Source organism: Papio anubis, chromosome 3 (genome assembly GCF_008728515.1).
Source record: "Papio anubis isolate 15944 chromosome 3, Panubis1.0, whole genome shotgun sequence".
Classification (NCBI taxonomy): Eukaryota; Metazoa; Chordata; class Mammalia; order Primates; family Cercopithecidae; genus Papio; species Papio anubis.
In genome coordinates, this window is record NC_044978.1 from 27,974,934 (window position 1) to 27,990,514 (window position 15,581).

At 34.6% G+C, this 15,581-nt stretch overlaps 1 protein-coding gene across 5 annotated transcripts in view; it reads left to right on the forward strand.

Moving 5' to 3' along the window:
• Window positions 1-15,581, forward strand: part of FSTL5 (follistatin like 5) — a 795,441-nt gene that overhangs the window by 704,789 nt on the left and 75,071 nt on the right. For all 5 annotated transcript variants that reach the window (XM_021938126.2, XM_021938127.2, XM_021938124.2 and 2 more), the window contains one exon: window positions 1,143-1,292. In XM_021938126.2, the coding sequence (XP_021793818.2) occupies window positions 1,143-1,292 (150 nt within the window). The remainder of the gene's footprint in view (window positions 1-1,142; window positions 1,293-15,581) is intronic.

Sequence of the window (15,581 nt, forward strand, 5' to 3'; positions counted from 1 at the left end):
TGAGATAGAGTCTCATTTTATGCTGCCTCCCAGGCTGAGTGCAGTGGTGAGGGTCTCAGCTCAATGCCCCCAGGTTCAGGCTGCCTCCTGCCCAGCCTCCTGAGCAGCTGGGACTACAGGCACTGCAGGTTCAAGTGACGAGATGGAGGGAGATAGGTTTCACTCTTGCTGTTATGGAGGGATGATTCCTTGACCTCCCTGACTTGATCTCCTCACTCTCTACTCCTCCTAGGCGGGATTGAGAGATAAGCTACATTTACACTCCGGGCTCCTGGGTGGCATACCGCCATGTACATTTTAACCAGTCTCTCTTATTTGTGGTTTTTCTAACTGTAATAGAACAGTGCGTAAAAGAAAACCCGAAAACACTTCATAACACTTTTACTTATGCTATGACTCCCAGGATAAATCACAAGGGCTTGCGTATCTCTTCCACAATCATTTTTTGACAATATGAAGGAAAAGAGGAAATAGAGGGAGGGGCTTTTTTGGCCTCATTTACGGTCATCTAACACAAAGTATTCAATCTTCAACCAGAAGGCAGTTCTAGGGTAAGGAAGCAGAATAAGAAGCTTTGGGAATATTGAAAGATTTTATAAAATTTGACCTTGATTGAAAAATAAAACAACCATTGAGAATAACTACCTTATTATAATTTATTTAAGCTTTGATTTACTAGAAATTAAACGAATCCTGAAATCTTTTCCAGAAGATTATATGACTTAACAAAACTATGAATTTGCTATGAGGACAGCCACTAATGTTGTGAAAAACTCAGAATATACTTTAAGTGTGACATTTATTCTGTTAAAGAAACTTGAGACTGGGAAAATTTGGGGAAAGATGTTGGACTTTTTGAAGTTGCTGAGTTATAACCAAGTAGGAAAAAAATGAAAGAACTGCATTTTACTAGAAAAATAAGTAATTAAGAACATAAAATTACTTTTAAGGAATCTCATTTACATTGCTTTCCATACATATTTAATGAACTGAAATATGTTCTATTAATTAAACTTTATATATATATTTAACATTTGATGCTGAAAGTTGTAGAGAATGAAAAATTAATTTTACCCATGATATTGTCAGGTATGTGTTATAATTTAAGATATAAATTTCATTTTATCTTTCCTAAATTACAGGATGAAGTCTGTCCCAAAGCTGAGGGAGATGAAGTTCAGAGTTGTGTGTGGGCATCAGCTGTTAATGTCAAAGACAAGTTCATTTATGTTGCACAGCCAACTTTAGACAGAGTCCTTATGGTTGATGTGCAGTCCCAAAAAGTTGTTCAGGTATGAATAATTACTACTTGTGGAAAAGTAAATCTTTAAAAAATATTTATATTATTGCAGTAATCTTTTCCAGGTAACTTGATTGTCACTGATAATATGTTTCCTTACTTGGATAACTAGAAAATTTACGCAATTTCTGCAAACTCTTCTCTCATTCTGTTCCTTAAGCCTAATGAATTCAGGAGATAATTTAAGTTTTTTGTCTTCAGAAATTAAATCCACCAACACTTCGTAATATTAACCTGCCTAGCTCCACACAAATCTCCCTCCCAGCTGCGTATTCTATCTAGAGCAAGTAAGGCACAGTCAGAGCAGGCAGAGGCCAATTAAGACATTCCTGCTTATCATTATAGAACTGGAATGGAGGCCTCCTTATTTTATTCTTAATAAAGATCAAGACAATCGTAGGCTTCACTAGATGACAGTAACCTAGTAGAATTTGCTAGGTAGTAGTAAAATAAATAATATGTAAGTATGTTAGACATAGAGAAAGCAATCTATAATAAACATTGCCATGGTCATGCTTTCACAATTCTCTGAATTCATACTTCAAGTTTGAGCCACTAACTGTTGCAGCCCATGCTCTTTACCTGAAATCAGTTGCAGAACAACCAAGGTGAAGTGCAGGGTTGATGTCCAGTCAGTCTGGTCCCTTAATTATTTTCATCTTTTGCTTCTCAGCTCAGAGAAAAGTAAGTTAACTAGCTTTATGAGATATGTACAATCTGTTAAATGGGAATAATAAATATATGTATCTTGTGAAGTTATTTTAAGAATTACATGAATAATGCATGTAAAGTATTTATAGTAGACCCTGGCATGTTGAAGTGCCATATGCCTGTTTCCTATCAAAATTTCTCGGGAGATTGGACCCAAAACATTCCTTCATTTACAGAGAATGTTTTCAGTCAATATTGGTTTGAAGTTAAACCTCTAATTTTGATTTCTGTCTAGCACTACAAAAAGTGTTAAGATGTTCAAAGTAGGTCTACACATTCTAAAAGTCATTAACAACTTCACATGAATTCATTCATTCATCCATCCATCCATCCATCCATTCACCCATTCACCCATGTAGCACTTCATCCATATATTCTGTATTTATTTAACAATTGCTTATTATGTGTTTCTTATTTCACAAATACAAACATGAAAAATATTTCTGCTATGAAGAGCTGGCACTTCCAGGTTTACAAATTGACAGTAAATAACTGGACTAATGGTTCACTTTCTAATATGAGAATGAGCAGTACAATCATGAGTAAAAGGATGAATAGTTACTCTAATAGAAAACCCTAAGGCCTTAAGGTTACACATTTATTATGAATATACAATCTAATGGTCTGATATTTATTGTGAGAAAAAATTTTGCTGTATATTTCACTTCTTTGTTTCTGATTTTTGAGACTGTGGGATTTTGACTAGGCTGGATTTTTATTTCAGCTACAACATAGGCCAACACAAATTACAAGCATTCGATTTGGAATTATCAAAACTCCTTGCTGGATTAAAATTGGAAATATATTTTAGAAATAATCAGGCTGGTTTTTAAATTGAGTTTTCAAACTAGAGAACTATACTCACTGAATATAAATTATCTAAGTGATGTTCAAAAGTGGGAAGAGCTAACATCACTTATTATTCATATAATTCCACCTTCAAATAATGGTGAAACATTTAAAATAGAAAAGATTAATAAAAAATGTTCAAGTGATATGGTAATTACATAAACTGTATTATTTTTCAAAATGCCTATTATTACTATGAAATATTAGAGGAACTTATAAAACTTCACAAAATGAAAAGCAGATAATAATATGATACAATCATGATTGCAGAGATTTTTCAGCTTAGTATCTAACACATTTTTATAGGTTGATAAATTGGGGCACAGTTCAAATGCATTCTCCTTATGACCATGTTATTATAATAATAATTACTTATATTACTCATTCTAGATACTACCTATTTGAAGGAAATTATTATGTAGATTTCTATTACCACATATAAATATTGACTGATTTTGAGCATAAATGGATATATATGATATTCATGATCTGAATCTGGCTATTTGTGCTTTACATTATGATTGCAAGATCATTTTGTTCGTAGCTGTTGCTAGTGTAACTCTTTGTTTTATTGCTGTGAAGAAACTGATTACAGTTGATTCTCATTGTTGTGGATTCTGTATTTATAGTTACCTACTTGTTTAAATTTATTTATAACCATGGCATTTTATGGTCATTTGTGGGCATACCTAGATGTGAAAACTTTTTTATTGCTAAATATACACATGCCCCTCTGTATTTGAACAAGAAGATATTCTGCCTTCTTGTTTTAACTTTCATACTATAAATGAATATTCTTTCCATGCTCAATTTAATACCTTTAAAAAAAAAAATCCGTGCTTTTGACAATTTTGTTGTTTAAAACCGCCTCCACACATAGTGTTGAAGTGCTGTCTAGAGTTCCCAAGTACAAGAAGGTTGTGATGCGCCTAATGGTAAGTTTTGTTCAGGCATGAGTTGTAATGCTGTTGGCCGTGAGTTCCATCTTCATCGGTTAACAATGTGTATTAAATAAGGTGTCTTTAGACAGATACATACATAAAGCAAGGTGATGTATTGATTGGTTGATTCCAATAATATGAACAAAAGCTCAACAGATCATAACTCTTCACTTCCTTTATGAAATCAGTATTCAGTAATTCGGTGTTAGTGATGATTTATAGAGGAACTATCATAAATAATTAGAATTTACTATATTTGAGTATCAGACTTGTATTTATCCATTCTACTGCTAACAGACATTTAAAGTGTATTTAAATTTGTACTATAGTGAATAATACAATTTGCTACAATTTTGTACACTTTTTGTGTGCAAAATATGAAATTCTTTTCATATATACATATATGAGTTGAAATGTGAGACCAAATATTACATGTGAGTTTATGTGTGTGTATGCATGTTAAGCTATCCAAGGTGCATCATTTTCCAAATGATTATATTTAACTTCCAAAAATAGCATATGTGACTATCAGTAGTGATAAATTTTTAACTAATATTACATTTAATCTACTGATGAAATTAGGGAGCTGTGAAATATTTACACTATTGAGACTTTTTCTATATTTCTGCATTGATGATCATTTTGTCTGTTAACATTTTACTTTCAAGTTTTATAATAACCCTGTATTTCTCGAATAAATTCTTAAAATTGAAAAAGCCAAAATATATCTTCTAAAAATTCAAAGTGAATTATTAAAATTTAAATTGCTATGTATATGTTAAACAGTAGTTTAAATAAAAGAGGAGAATGATTAACTAAGTTCAGAGATAGACCTGAATTACAAATAATGCAGTCAATCAAATAATGCAGTGTATTGCGGAAAAGAGAAGGAAAATATAAATGAAGAATTAAGACATAAAGTCAGAATTAACATATGTGTAATAATATTTCCTAAAATAGATAATAGAAAGAAAAGGGAAAAGTTAATATTTCGGTCAAAATTAATAATAATTGCATAAAGTATAATAAACTATAATAATTAATAATTTATATAACATGAAACAATATAAAACCACTTATGTAAACCCTCAGATTTAGAAGGACAAGGAAACTCAATTGGAAAACAAAAAATTACACTTTAAAAAGGCAGTAATTTATCTGCCTTTTTAAGATTTTCCTTTTTCCTTTTGGTTGTGTCACTTCAAAGAGGAAGATCTTAAAAAGGTGGATAAATTACTATGAGATGGTAGCAAATTTCTCAGTGGAAATAATGAATATCAAAATAAGGTTACATATTACAAAAAGACTAAGTGGAAATTTAAAAAATAATTATAAAACTAGGGCACAATTTGTTTATTGTGTCAGAAACACAAAAACATAGACTTTATCACCAATGTAAATGGAAACAACATGGAAACAAATTGTTTACTTCAGGAATCAGGAAAATTAGTTGTAAGTTTGATCTGATAATGAGTAAGGGAATTGATAAACATATGATCTATTAAAATATTAACTGTAGAAAACAACAAAAACAGGAGCAGCTTGCATGCAGAATGCAGGAGCCAAGGTGAGCCAAAAGGATCCTGTCCTTTAAATTTGGGGTATCTGTTCTTTGATTGTTGATTGACACTTCTGATTACAGAGCTACAGACAGAGGTGGGTGAACATTGTTGTTACACCTTGCCCATTGTTGCAAGCTTCTTTTCCTTTGGTAAAAGTGACTTCCAGGACGTGTAAAGCATAGTGCCTGTTTATACTCCTCTTTCATTTTTCTCCAGTTCTTCATTTTAGAACCAGATATTAAGTACTAGTTTATTCAAAAACAAGCGCATATAGGAGAAAAATTAGAAAGTGACCAGTTGGTGCCCAGAGGAAGGCTCAGAAAAATACCTTAAAAGACTTTAAGTTTACATTAGGCTGAACCTTGGAACAGAGACAGCCTACAGTAATAAACAAAAGCAAAAATTGCAATTAAAAAAACAGCAGTGACTGGGCACAGTGGCTCATGCCTGTAATCCTAGCAATTTGGGAGACTAAGGTGGGTGGATCACCTGAGGTCTGGAGTTCAAGACCAACCTAACCAACATGGAGAAACACCGTCTCTACTAAAAATACAAAATTAGCTAGGTGTGGTGGTGCATGCCTGTAATCCCAGCTACTTGGGAGGCTGAGACAGGAGAATCACTTGAACCCAGGAGGCAGAGGTTGCTGTGAGCCAATATCATGCCATTACACTCCAGCCTGGGCAACAAGAGCAAAACTCTGTCTTAAAAAAAAAAAAAAAAAAAAAAGGCAAACAAGAGGAAGGGGAAGAATCTGATCTCTAGAATTATCACAGTTATTAGATTTGAATGTCTAGTCTTCAAAAACAAACAAAAGAAAGGTCACAAGGTATACAAAGAAACAGGAAAGTATGGTCATTTAAATAAAATAGAATCCCAGCACTTTGGGAGGCCAAGGCAGGTGAATCACCAGGTCAGGATATCATGACAATCCTGGATAACATGGTGAAACTCCGTCTCTATTAAAAATACAAAAAAAAAAATTAACTGGACGTGGTGGTGGGCACCTGTAGTCCCATCTACTCGGGATGCTGAAGCAGCATAATGGTGTGAACCGAGGAGGCAGAGCTAGGAGTGAGCAGAGATCATGCCACTGCACTTGCACTCCAGCATGGGTGACAGTGTGAGACTCCCTCTCAAAAAAAAAAAAAAGAAGAAAAGAAAACAAAAACAGAATCAACAGAATGTATTCCTGAAAAAGACCTGAGGCAGATTTACTAGATAAAAACATTAAAACAACTATCTTAAAGATGCTCAAAGCACTAAAGATAAAAAGAAAGTTGAGGAAATAATGTAAAAACAAAATGGAAATATTGAGAGGGGAAGCCAGCTGGGCTTCTGGATTGGTTGGGGACTTGGAGAACTTTTCTGTCTAGCTAAAGGATTGTAAATGCACCAATCAGCACGCTGTGTCTAGCTAAAGGTCTGGAAAAACAACAGTCAGCACTCTGTCAAAATGGATCAATCAGCACTCTGTAAAACGGACCAATCAGCACTCTGCAAAGTGGACCAATCAGCTCTCTGCAAAATGGACCAATCATCAGGATGTAGGTGGGGTCAAATAAGCAAATACAAACAGGCCACCCAAGCCAGCAGTGGCAACCCACTCTGGTCCCTTTCCATGCTGTGGAAGCTATGTTCTTTTGCTCTTTGCAATAAATCTTGCTGTTGCTCAGTGTTTGGGTCTGTACTACATTTATGAGCTGTAACACTCACCATGAAGGTCTGCAGCTTCACTCCTGAAGTCAGCAAGACCACAAACCCACCAGGAGGAATGAAAAACTCCAGACGTGCCGCCTTTAAGAACTGTAACACTCACTGCAAAGGTCTGCAGCTTCACTCTGGAAGTCAGGGAGATCATGAACCCACCAGAAAGAAGAAACTCCAGAAACATCTGAACATCAGAAGGAACAAACTCCAAACACACTATCTTTAAGAATTGTAATACTCACCATGAGGGTCCGCGGCTTCATTCTTGAAGTCAGTGAGACCAAGAACCCACCAATTCCAGACACAATATTAGTAAATAATAAAAAATCTTTAAAAATTTGGAAGATGAAAAGTTACAATAATTGAAATGAAAAATATACTAGAGGTATTCCAAAGCAGATTTCAGCAGATAGAAAAATCAACTAACTTGAAGATAGTGCAATTGAATTACTGAATCTGGGAACCAGAAAGAAAAACAGTTGAAGAGGGGTGAACCAAGTCTAAGGGACCTGTGAGACTCAGTCAAGTGTACCAACATATGCATTGTGGCAGTCCCAGAAGGAGAAGAGCAAGAGAAATGGACAACAGAATATGTGGAGAAATCATGGCTAAAAACTTTCCAAATTTAATGAAAAACATGAATATAAACATACATGAAGATCAACAAAGTCCAAGTATGATAGATAAAAGTGACTGACATCAAGACACATTAGAATTATACTCTCAAAAGCCAAAGCCAAAGAAAGAATTATGAAAGCATCAAGAGGGAAACAACTTTACGCATACTGTGTATCCTCAATAAGATTATCAGATTTATTATTAGAAACTATGGAGGCAAGAAGGCAGTGGATCCATACATTCAAAGTACTACAAGACCAAATTTTAAAAAGTCAATCAAGGATCCTATATCAAACAAAAATTGTCCTTCAAAGGTGAGGTAGAAATTAAGACATTCCCAGATACACAATAGCTGAGTTTGTTGCTATTAGACTTATTCTGTAAGAAATGTTCAAGGTAGCCCAGCAAAGTAAAAAAACATAGGAGTAAATCAAAACAGTACACAGGCCGGGCACGGTGACTCACGCCTGTAATCCCAGCACTTCAGGAGGCTGAGGTGGGTGAATCATGAGGTCAGGAAATTGAGACTATGCTGGCCAACATGGTGAAACCCCATCTCTACTAAAAATAAAAAAAATTGGCTGGATGTGGTGGCAGGTGCCTGTAGTCCCAGCTACTTAGGTGCCTGAGGCAGGAGAATCACTTGAACCTGGGAGGCAGAGGTTGCAGTGAGCCAAGATCCTGCCACTGCACTCCAACCTGAGCGAGAAAGCAAGACACCGTCCGTCTTAAAACAAAACAAAACAAAAACACTAGATAGTAACTTGAAGTCATATGAAGAAATAAAGATCTTTATAAAAGCAAATACATGAACAATCACAAAATCTAATGATTATAGTAAAATTTGGTAACTTCACTTTTTGTTTCTTACCTGATATGAGAGTAATGCATAAATATTATTAGTCTAAAAGTTATTGTAACTTTGTTTTGCAAAAACCCTTTTGTTTTCTACATAATTTAAGAAAATAATGCATTTAAAAGAATTATTTATTTTTTTGCCACATGGTGTACAAAATTGTAATTTGTGACATAAACACCTAAAAGAGATCAGAATGGAGCTATTAAAGGAGCAAAGTTTTGTATGTTATTGATGTTTAGCTATTATAGAACTGCTATAACTTTAGGCTATTAAGTGTAATCCCCATGCTAACCACAAAGAAAAGAGCTGCAGAATATAGACAAAAGAAAATGAGAAATTTAAACATTTCATTGCAAAAAAATAACTAAACATGAATGAAGACAATAATGCAGGAAATGAGGGGGGAAATCTGTAAGGCATATTAGAAGACATATACCAGAATAACAAAGGTAAATACCTTATCACTAAGTACTTTAAATATAAATGGCTTACATTATTTAATCAAAAGACAGAGATTGACAGAATGGATTAAAAACAGGATCAAACTATATGCTGTCTACAAGCGGCTCACTTTAGGTATAATTACACTAAAAGTTTGAAAGATAAGGGATTGAAAAAGATAGTCCATGCACTGAGTAACCAAAAGGTAGAGGTAACTATACTAGTATATGTCTCCATAGACTTAAAATATCACAAGGGCCTGGTGTGGTGGCTCGCACTTCTAATACCAGCACTTTGAGAGGCCAGCATAGGGGCAGTGTGTGGCCCCAGGTGTTCAAGACCTACCTGGACAACATAGTGAGATGGTGTCTCTCTATATACATATTTTTTAATATGTTGGGTGTGGTGGCACACACTTGTAGTCCCAATACTTGGGAAACTGAGTGATGTGGGAGCATCACTTGAGCCTGGAAGGCAAAGCTGCAGTGAGCTTTGGTTGTGCCACTGCACTCCAGCCTGGGAGACAGAGTGGGACCCCGGCCCAAAATAAAAATAAAAATAAATTACAAGAGACAAAGAGGGAGATAATTTATTAATAAAAAATTCAATACAGCAATATAGCAAGCAGATTTAAAAATTATAAAGGTGCATATACATAATACTAAACCATCAAAAAATATGAAGCGAAAGCTGACAGAATTGAGAAATTTAGAGTTCTACAATGATAATTGAAAGCGTCAATTCCTCACTGTCAACAATTGGTAGAAATACCAGACAGAAGATAATAAAGGGAGTAGAGACCTTATCACAATAAACCAACAGATCTAACAGACAAATACAGAATACCCTATCCAATGACAATAGCATATATATTTTTTTCTCTCAAGAGCTCATGGAACATTTTCTAGGATAAATGATATGCTAGGCCAGAAATTAAGTCTCAATAGATTTTAAAGATTAAACATGGCTAGGCGCGGTGGCTCATGGCTATAATCCCAGCACTTTGGGAGGCTGAGGCAGGTGGATCACTAGATCGGGAGATCGAGACGATCCTGGCCAACGTGGTGAAACCCCCTCTCTACCAAAAATACAAAAATTAGCCAGACGTGGAGGTACACTCCTGTAATCCCAGCTACTCTGGAGGCTGAGGCGAGAGAATTGCTTGAACCCGGGAGGCAGAGGTTGCAGTGAGCCGAGATCGTGCTACTGCACTGCAGCCTGGCGAGAGTGAGACTGTGTCTCAAAAAATAAATAAATAAATAAATAAATAAATAAATAAATAAATAAAGTTACATATAATAAAAATTAAGCATAAAGGTGTGGAAGTAGAAATCCATAATAGAAGTAAAATTGGAAGTCTTTTTAAATTGTGGAAATTAAAACAACCTTAAACAATCGATAAAAAAAAAAAAAGAAAGTCACGAGGAAAATTAGAAAATACTTATAAGTAAATGAAAATAAAAGCACAACAGACCAAAATTTATGGGATATAGCAAAACCAGTGCTGAAGGATGCGAAGGGAGTGGAATTTAGAATGATAAATACATTTTAAAAAATCAAGGAGTATCTCAAATCAACGACCTATCAAAAAACTGAAAGAAAAAGAAAAAGAAGTAAAGTCAAAGCTAGCATAAAGAAGGAACTGATAAAAATTACACAAAAGATAAAATAGAGAATAGAGAAAACTATTGAAATCAAAAGTTAGTTCTCTAAAAAGATCAAGAAAATAGCCGACGAGGTGGCTCATGCCTGTAATCCCAGCACTTTGGGAAGACGAGACAGGCAGACCACAAGGTGAGGAGATTGAGACCATCCTGGCTAACACGGTGGGACCCCGTCTCTACTAAAAATACAAAAAATTAGCCGGGCGTGGTGGTGGGCACCTGAAGTCCCAGCTACTTGGGAGGCTGAGGCAGGAGAATGGCGTGAACCCGGGAGGCGGAGCTTGCAGTGAGCTGAGATCGCGCCACTGCACCCCAGCCTGGACGACGGAGCGAGACTCCGTCTCCAAAAAAAAAAAAAAAAAAAAAAAAAAAAATCAAGAAAATTGACAAGCTATTAGCTAGATGGGATAAGAAAAAGAGATTTTAATTAATAAAATAAAAAATGAATGTAGGGCCATTACTATTATACCAATGCTTTAGAAATGCAAAGGGTTATAAGAGAGTACCATGAACAATAGTATGTTGTCAAATTGGATAACCTACATAAAATGGATAAGTTTATGGAAACACAAAATGCAGCAAGACTAAATTATAATAAAATAGAAAAAATAAATATACTTACAAATGCTAAGAAAATTGAATCAGTAATCAAAAATAGCTCAACGAAAAGCACTAAACCTGATGATGTCACTGCTGAATTTTACCAAACATTCAAAGAGAACTAACACCAATATTTTTCAAATCTTACTAAAAAAATTGAAGAGAAGTAAATTCTGCCTAACCCATTCTATGAGGCAAGAATTGCCGTGATACTAAAGCCAGACAAAATTGCTACAAGAAAATACACCTACAGCCCAAGATGCCTTATGAACACTGATGTAAAAATACACAACTAAATATTAGCAAACCAAGTTCAGCAGCACATAACTACATCATACCCGTGACCAAGTAGGATTTATTCCTGGAATGCAAGGATGATTCAACGTATAAAAACAGATCATTGTAATAAACAACCTTAATAAAATGAAAAAGAAAAATTACATGACCATCTCAATTGATGCAAAAAAGCATGTGATAAAATTTAACACTCTTTCATAACAAAAATACTCAAAAAACTAGGAATGGGAAGAAACTATTGCAACATATAAAACCCATGTGGGAAAAACTCAAACGTGAAAGACTGAGCTTCTTCTCTAAGTTCAGGAAAAAGACAAGGATGTCCACTTTTGCCTCTTCTACTTAACATTGTATTGGGCTTCCAGCCAGAACAGTTCGGCTAGAAAGATGAATAAAAGCCTTCCAGTTAAAAAAGAATAAGCAAAATTATTTGCAGATGGCATGATCTTACATGTAGAAAACCCTAAAAATTATGCAAAACACTATTAGAACTAATGAATGAATTCAGTAAAGTATCAGGATAGAAAGAAACATACATGAATCTGTTGCATTTCTATACACTAATAATAAACAAATTGCAAATAGAATTATGGAAACAGTTCAACTTGTCATAGCATAATAAAGAATAAAATACATAGAGATTAATAAAGAAGGTGAAAGATATACAAGGGAAATTACAAAATATTGCTGAAAGAAATTAAAGGAGATGTATAAATGGGAAAACATCCCATGTTCATGAATTGAAAGACTCAATATTGTTAAGATGTCAGTACTACTCAAAGCAGTCTAGAGATTCGGAGAAATTCTTATCACAATTTCTTCTTCAGAAATTGTCTCAATAGATTTTAAAAGTTAAACATGGTGAGGCACGGTGACTCATGGCTATAATCCCAGCACTTTGGGAAGCCTTATCAAAATCGCTAAGGCTTTTTTTTTGTTTTGTTTTTTGACAGAAATAGAGAAGCCCATTATTTCCTAAAATTCATATGGAATCTTAAGGGACCCTAAGTAGCAAACATAATGTTGAAAATGAAGAACAAAGCTGGAGTACTCTCATTTTCTTATGTCAAAACTTACTGCAAAGGCTACAATAAACTGTAGTACTAGCATAAAGACAGGCATACAGAATAATGGAATGGAATGGAAAACTTGTGAATAAACATATATAGTCAATTTTTTTTTTATAAGGGTGCCAAGACCATTCAGTGGGGCAATGGCAGTCTGTCTACAAGTGATGCTGGGAAAACTGATGTCCACATGCAAAAGAATGAAGTTGGAAACTTACATAACACCATAAATAAAAACGAACTCAAAATTAATAAAAGACCTAAATTTCAGGTGCAAATTTTAAACTGTTAGAAGAGAGAGCAAAAAGTTTATGATATTGGATTTGGCAAGGATGTCTAAGATGTGACAACAAAGGCACAAGTAACCAAAGAAAAATTACATAAATTAGACTTAATAATTTTTTTTAATTATTCATTCACAGATAATAGTAACAGAGTGAAAAGTAAAAGGGCAACCCACAGAGTAGAAGATATATGCAAACCATGTATCTGTTAAGGGATTACTATCCAATGTATATAGATAATTCCTAAAACTCAACCACAAAAATAACCAAAACTGGATTCAAAACTGGGCAAATGTAATCCCAGCACTTTGGGAAGCCGAAGCGGATGGATCACGAGGTTAGGAGATCAAGGCCATCCTGGCTAACACAGTGAAACCCTGTCTCTACTAAAAAAAACCCAAAAATTTAGCCGGTCGTGGTGGTGGGCGCCTGTAGTCCCAGCTGAGGTAGGAGAATGGCATGAACCCGTGAGGCAGAGCTTCCAGTGAGCTGAGATCGCGCCAGTGCACTCCAGCATGGGCAACAGAGCGAGACTCCGCCTCAAAAAAAAATGCGCAAAAAACTTCGATAGACATTTTTCAAAGATGTTATACATATAGCCAATATGCGTGTAAAAAGATGTCCGATATCAGTAATCCTAGGGAAATGTAAATGTGAGTCAAAACTACAATGAGATGGCACCTTATACTGATTAGGATGGCTACTACCAAACAAAAAATAAGTTTTGGCAAAGGGTTGGAGAGATTGAAACCCTTGTGCACTATTGTTGGGAATATAAAATGGTGGAGCTGCTTTGAAAGACAGTTTGGTGGTTATTTAAAAAATTAAAAATAGAATTATCATGTGAAAGTAACTCAAGGGTCTGTTGACAGATGGATACATAAAATATGCTTTATACATGCAATGGAATATTATACAGCCTTACAAGGGAAAGAAATTCTGAAATACGCTACAACATGAGTGTAATCTGAGGACATTATGCTAAGTGAAATAAGCCAGTCATAATAAGACAAAAACTGTGCGACTACATTTATATGAGGTAATTAGAGTAGTGAAAATAATGGAGACTGAAAGTAGAGTAGTAGTTTCCAGGGCTAGGAAGAGGCAGAATTGAGGAAGTAGTGTTTAATGACTGTAAAGTTTCCATTTTACAAGGTAAAAATAATTATGGAGATTCATAGGGGTGATGATTGCACAGAATTATGAACATATTTCAGTACACTTGAAAATGGTTAAGATGGTAAATTTCATGTTAAATTTATCTATCAAAGTTTTTAAAAATGAATAAAAAATACTAATTAAATAGATAAATCTGGGAATTTTGGCAAACAACAAGAACAAAAGTCACAATTAATACTATCAGAATTGAATGAAAAAGAGATATACACACAGTCTTACAGAGAATAAAAGCAACTAAGAAAATATTAAGTTAAAATCATGCTGGTAAAATTTGAAAAGAGTATGAAAGACCAAATTAAAGAGAAAATATAAGTTAATGACATGAAATACAAGAAGAAATCAAGAAAAAATGATTTTATGACTGACCAAATGAATTAGGAATAGTGAAACAAAAAACACTTATCATGTTAATCTAAAAATGTGTATCTTCATTAACTAAGCAGTTGATTTCCCATTTTTTCTCTCCACATGCTCTGGGAATAGCAGTACATTCCCAAGTATCCTGAGGAATATGCTGGCTGACAGCAATCTAAAAAGCCATTGTAGACCTGCTGCTGTAATTCAGGTTTTTCTAATAGTCACTGTATATTCTCAGATATTCTACTATCAAAGACAAATCCTAACCTTTTCTTGATACATTTTGTCCCATGCCACCCTTTATCAGCCTTATTGCCTTACTTTCTATAGCTGCCCTCCATTTGGAGAACAGAATCAAAAGCAACATATCAAATATGTTCCAATTGTGGGGAAAAAAAAATGTAGGCACTTAATCCTTGGAGCAAAACACAGAGGCAGCAGTATGTAGTGGAGGTCGCTCACTCAGCTCTGGAGAGGTATATGATGGGATTATTACCTGTCAATTGCAAACAAGGGTTTTCAATTATGAGAGCTATTAAATACCTTGCTACAAAGAAGGAGAGTGAAAGAGCAACTGCAATTATGTGGGCCATTCTGGACAAACTATTCTACAGAAATGTAGTGATCACCTGAGTATATGGAATGAAAATTTCCATACTGGGTACATCTATGCAGTATTCTTTCTGAGAGGGAAACTACTTTTTGCGTCATGTTGTTGACTATAAATATCTACCTCAAGTTTTATATATATGCCACCAAAATACATACATTTATCTTCTAAAAAATATAAGTTTTGCTATTTTTGAATTTACCTAAGCCTTCTTTTTTGCAGCCATGTATAATTTCAGCCTGTGCACCTCTTTAGATAATGAGTTCCATAACTCTCCTACATGCTGGGTGAAATAACAGATCCTTATATTTGTCTTAACATTACCTTAGGAGTATGTGAATTTTAGTCCTCAGAGCGCATGCTTAAAGTTGAATTATGAATATGCCAATGACTCCATTTTTATACTTGAAAATAATTCATCTTTTAGAATTTTAAATTCTCTTGAGGTTTTTTTTCTAATTTAAAACAATATGTAAAATGATTGATTTTACAGACAAGATATCAACTTTTGTTTTATAAATTAATCATCCTA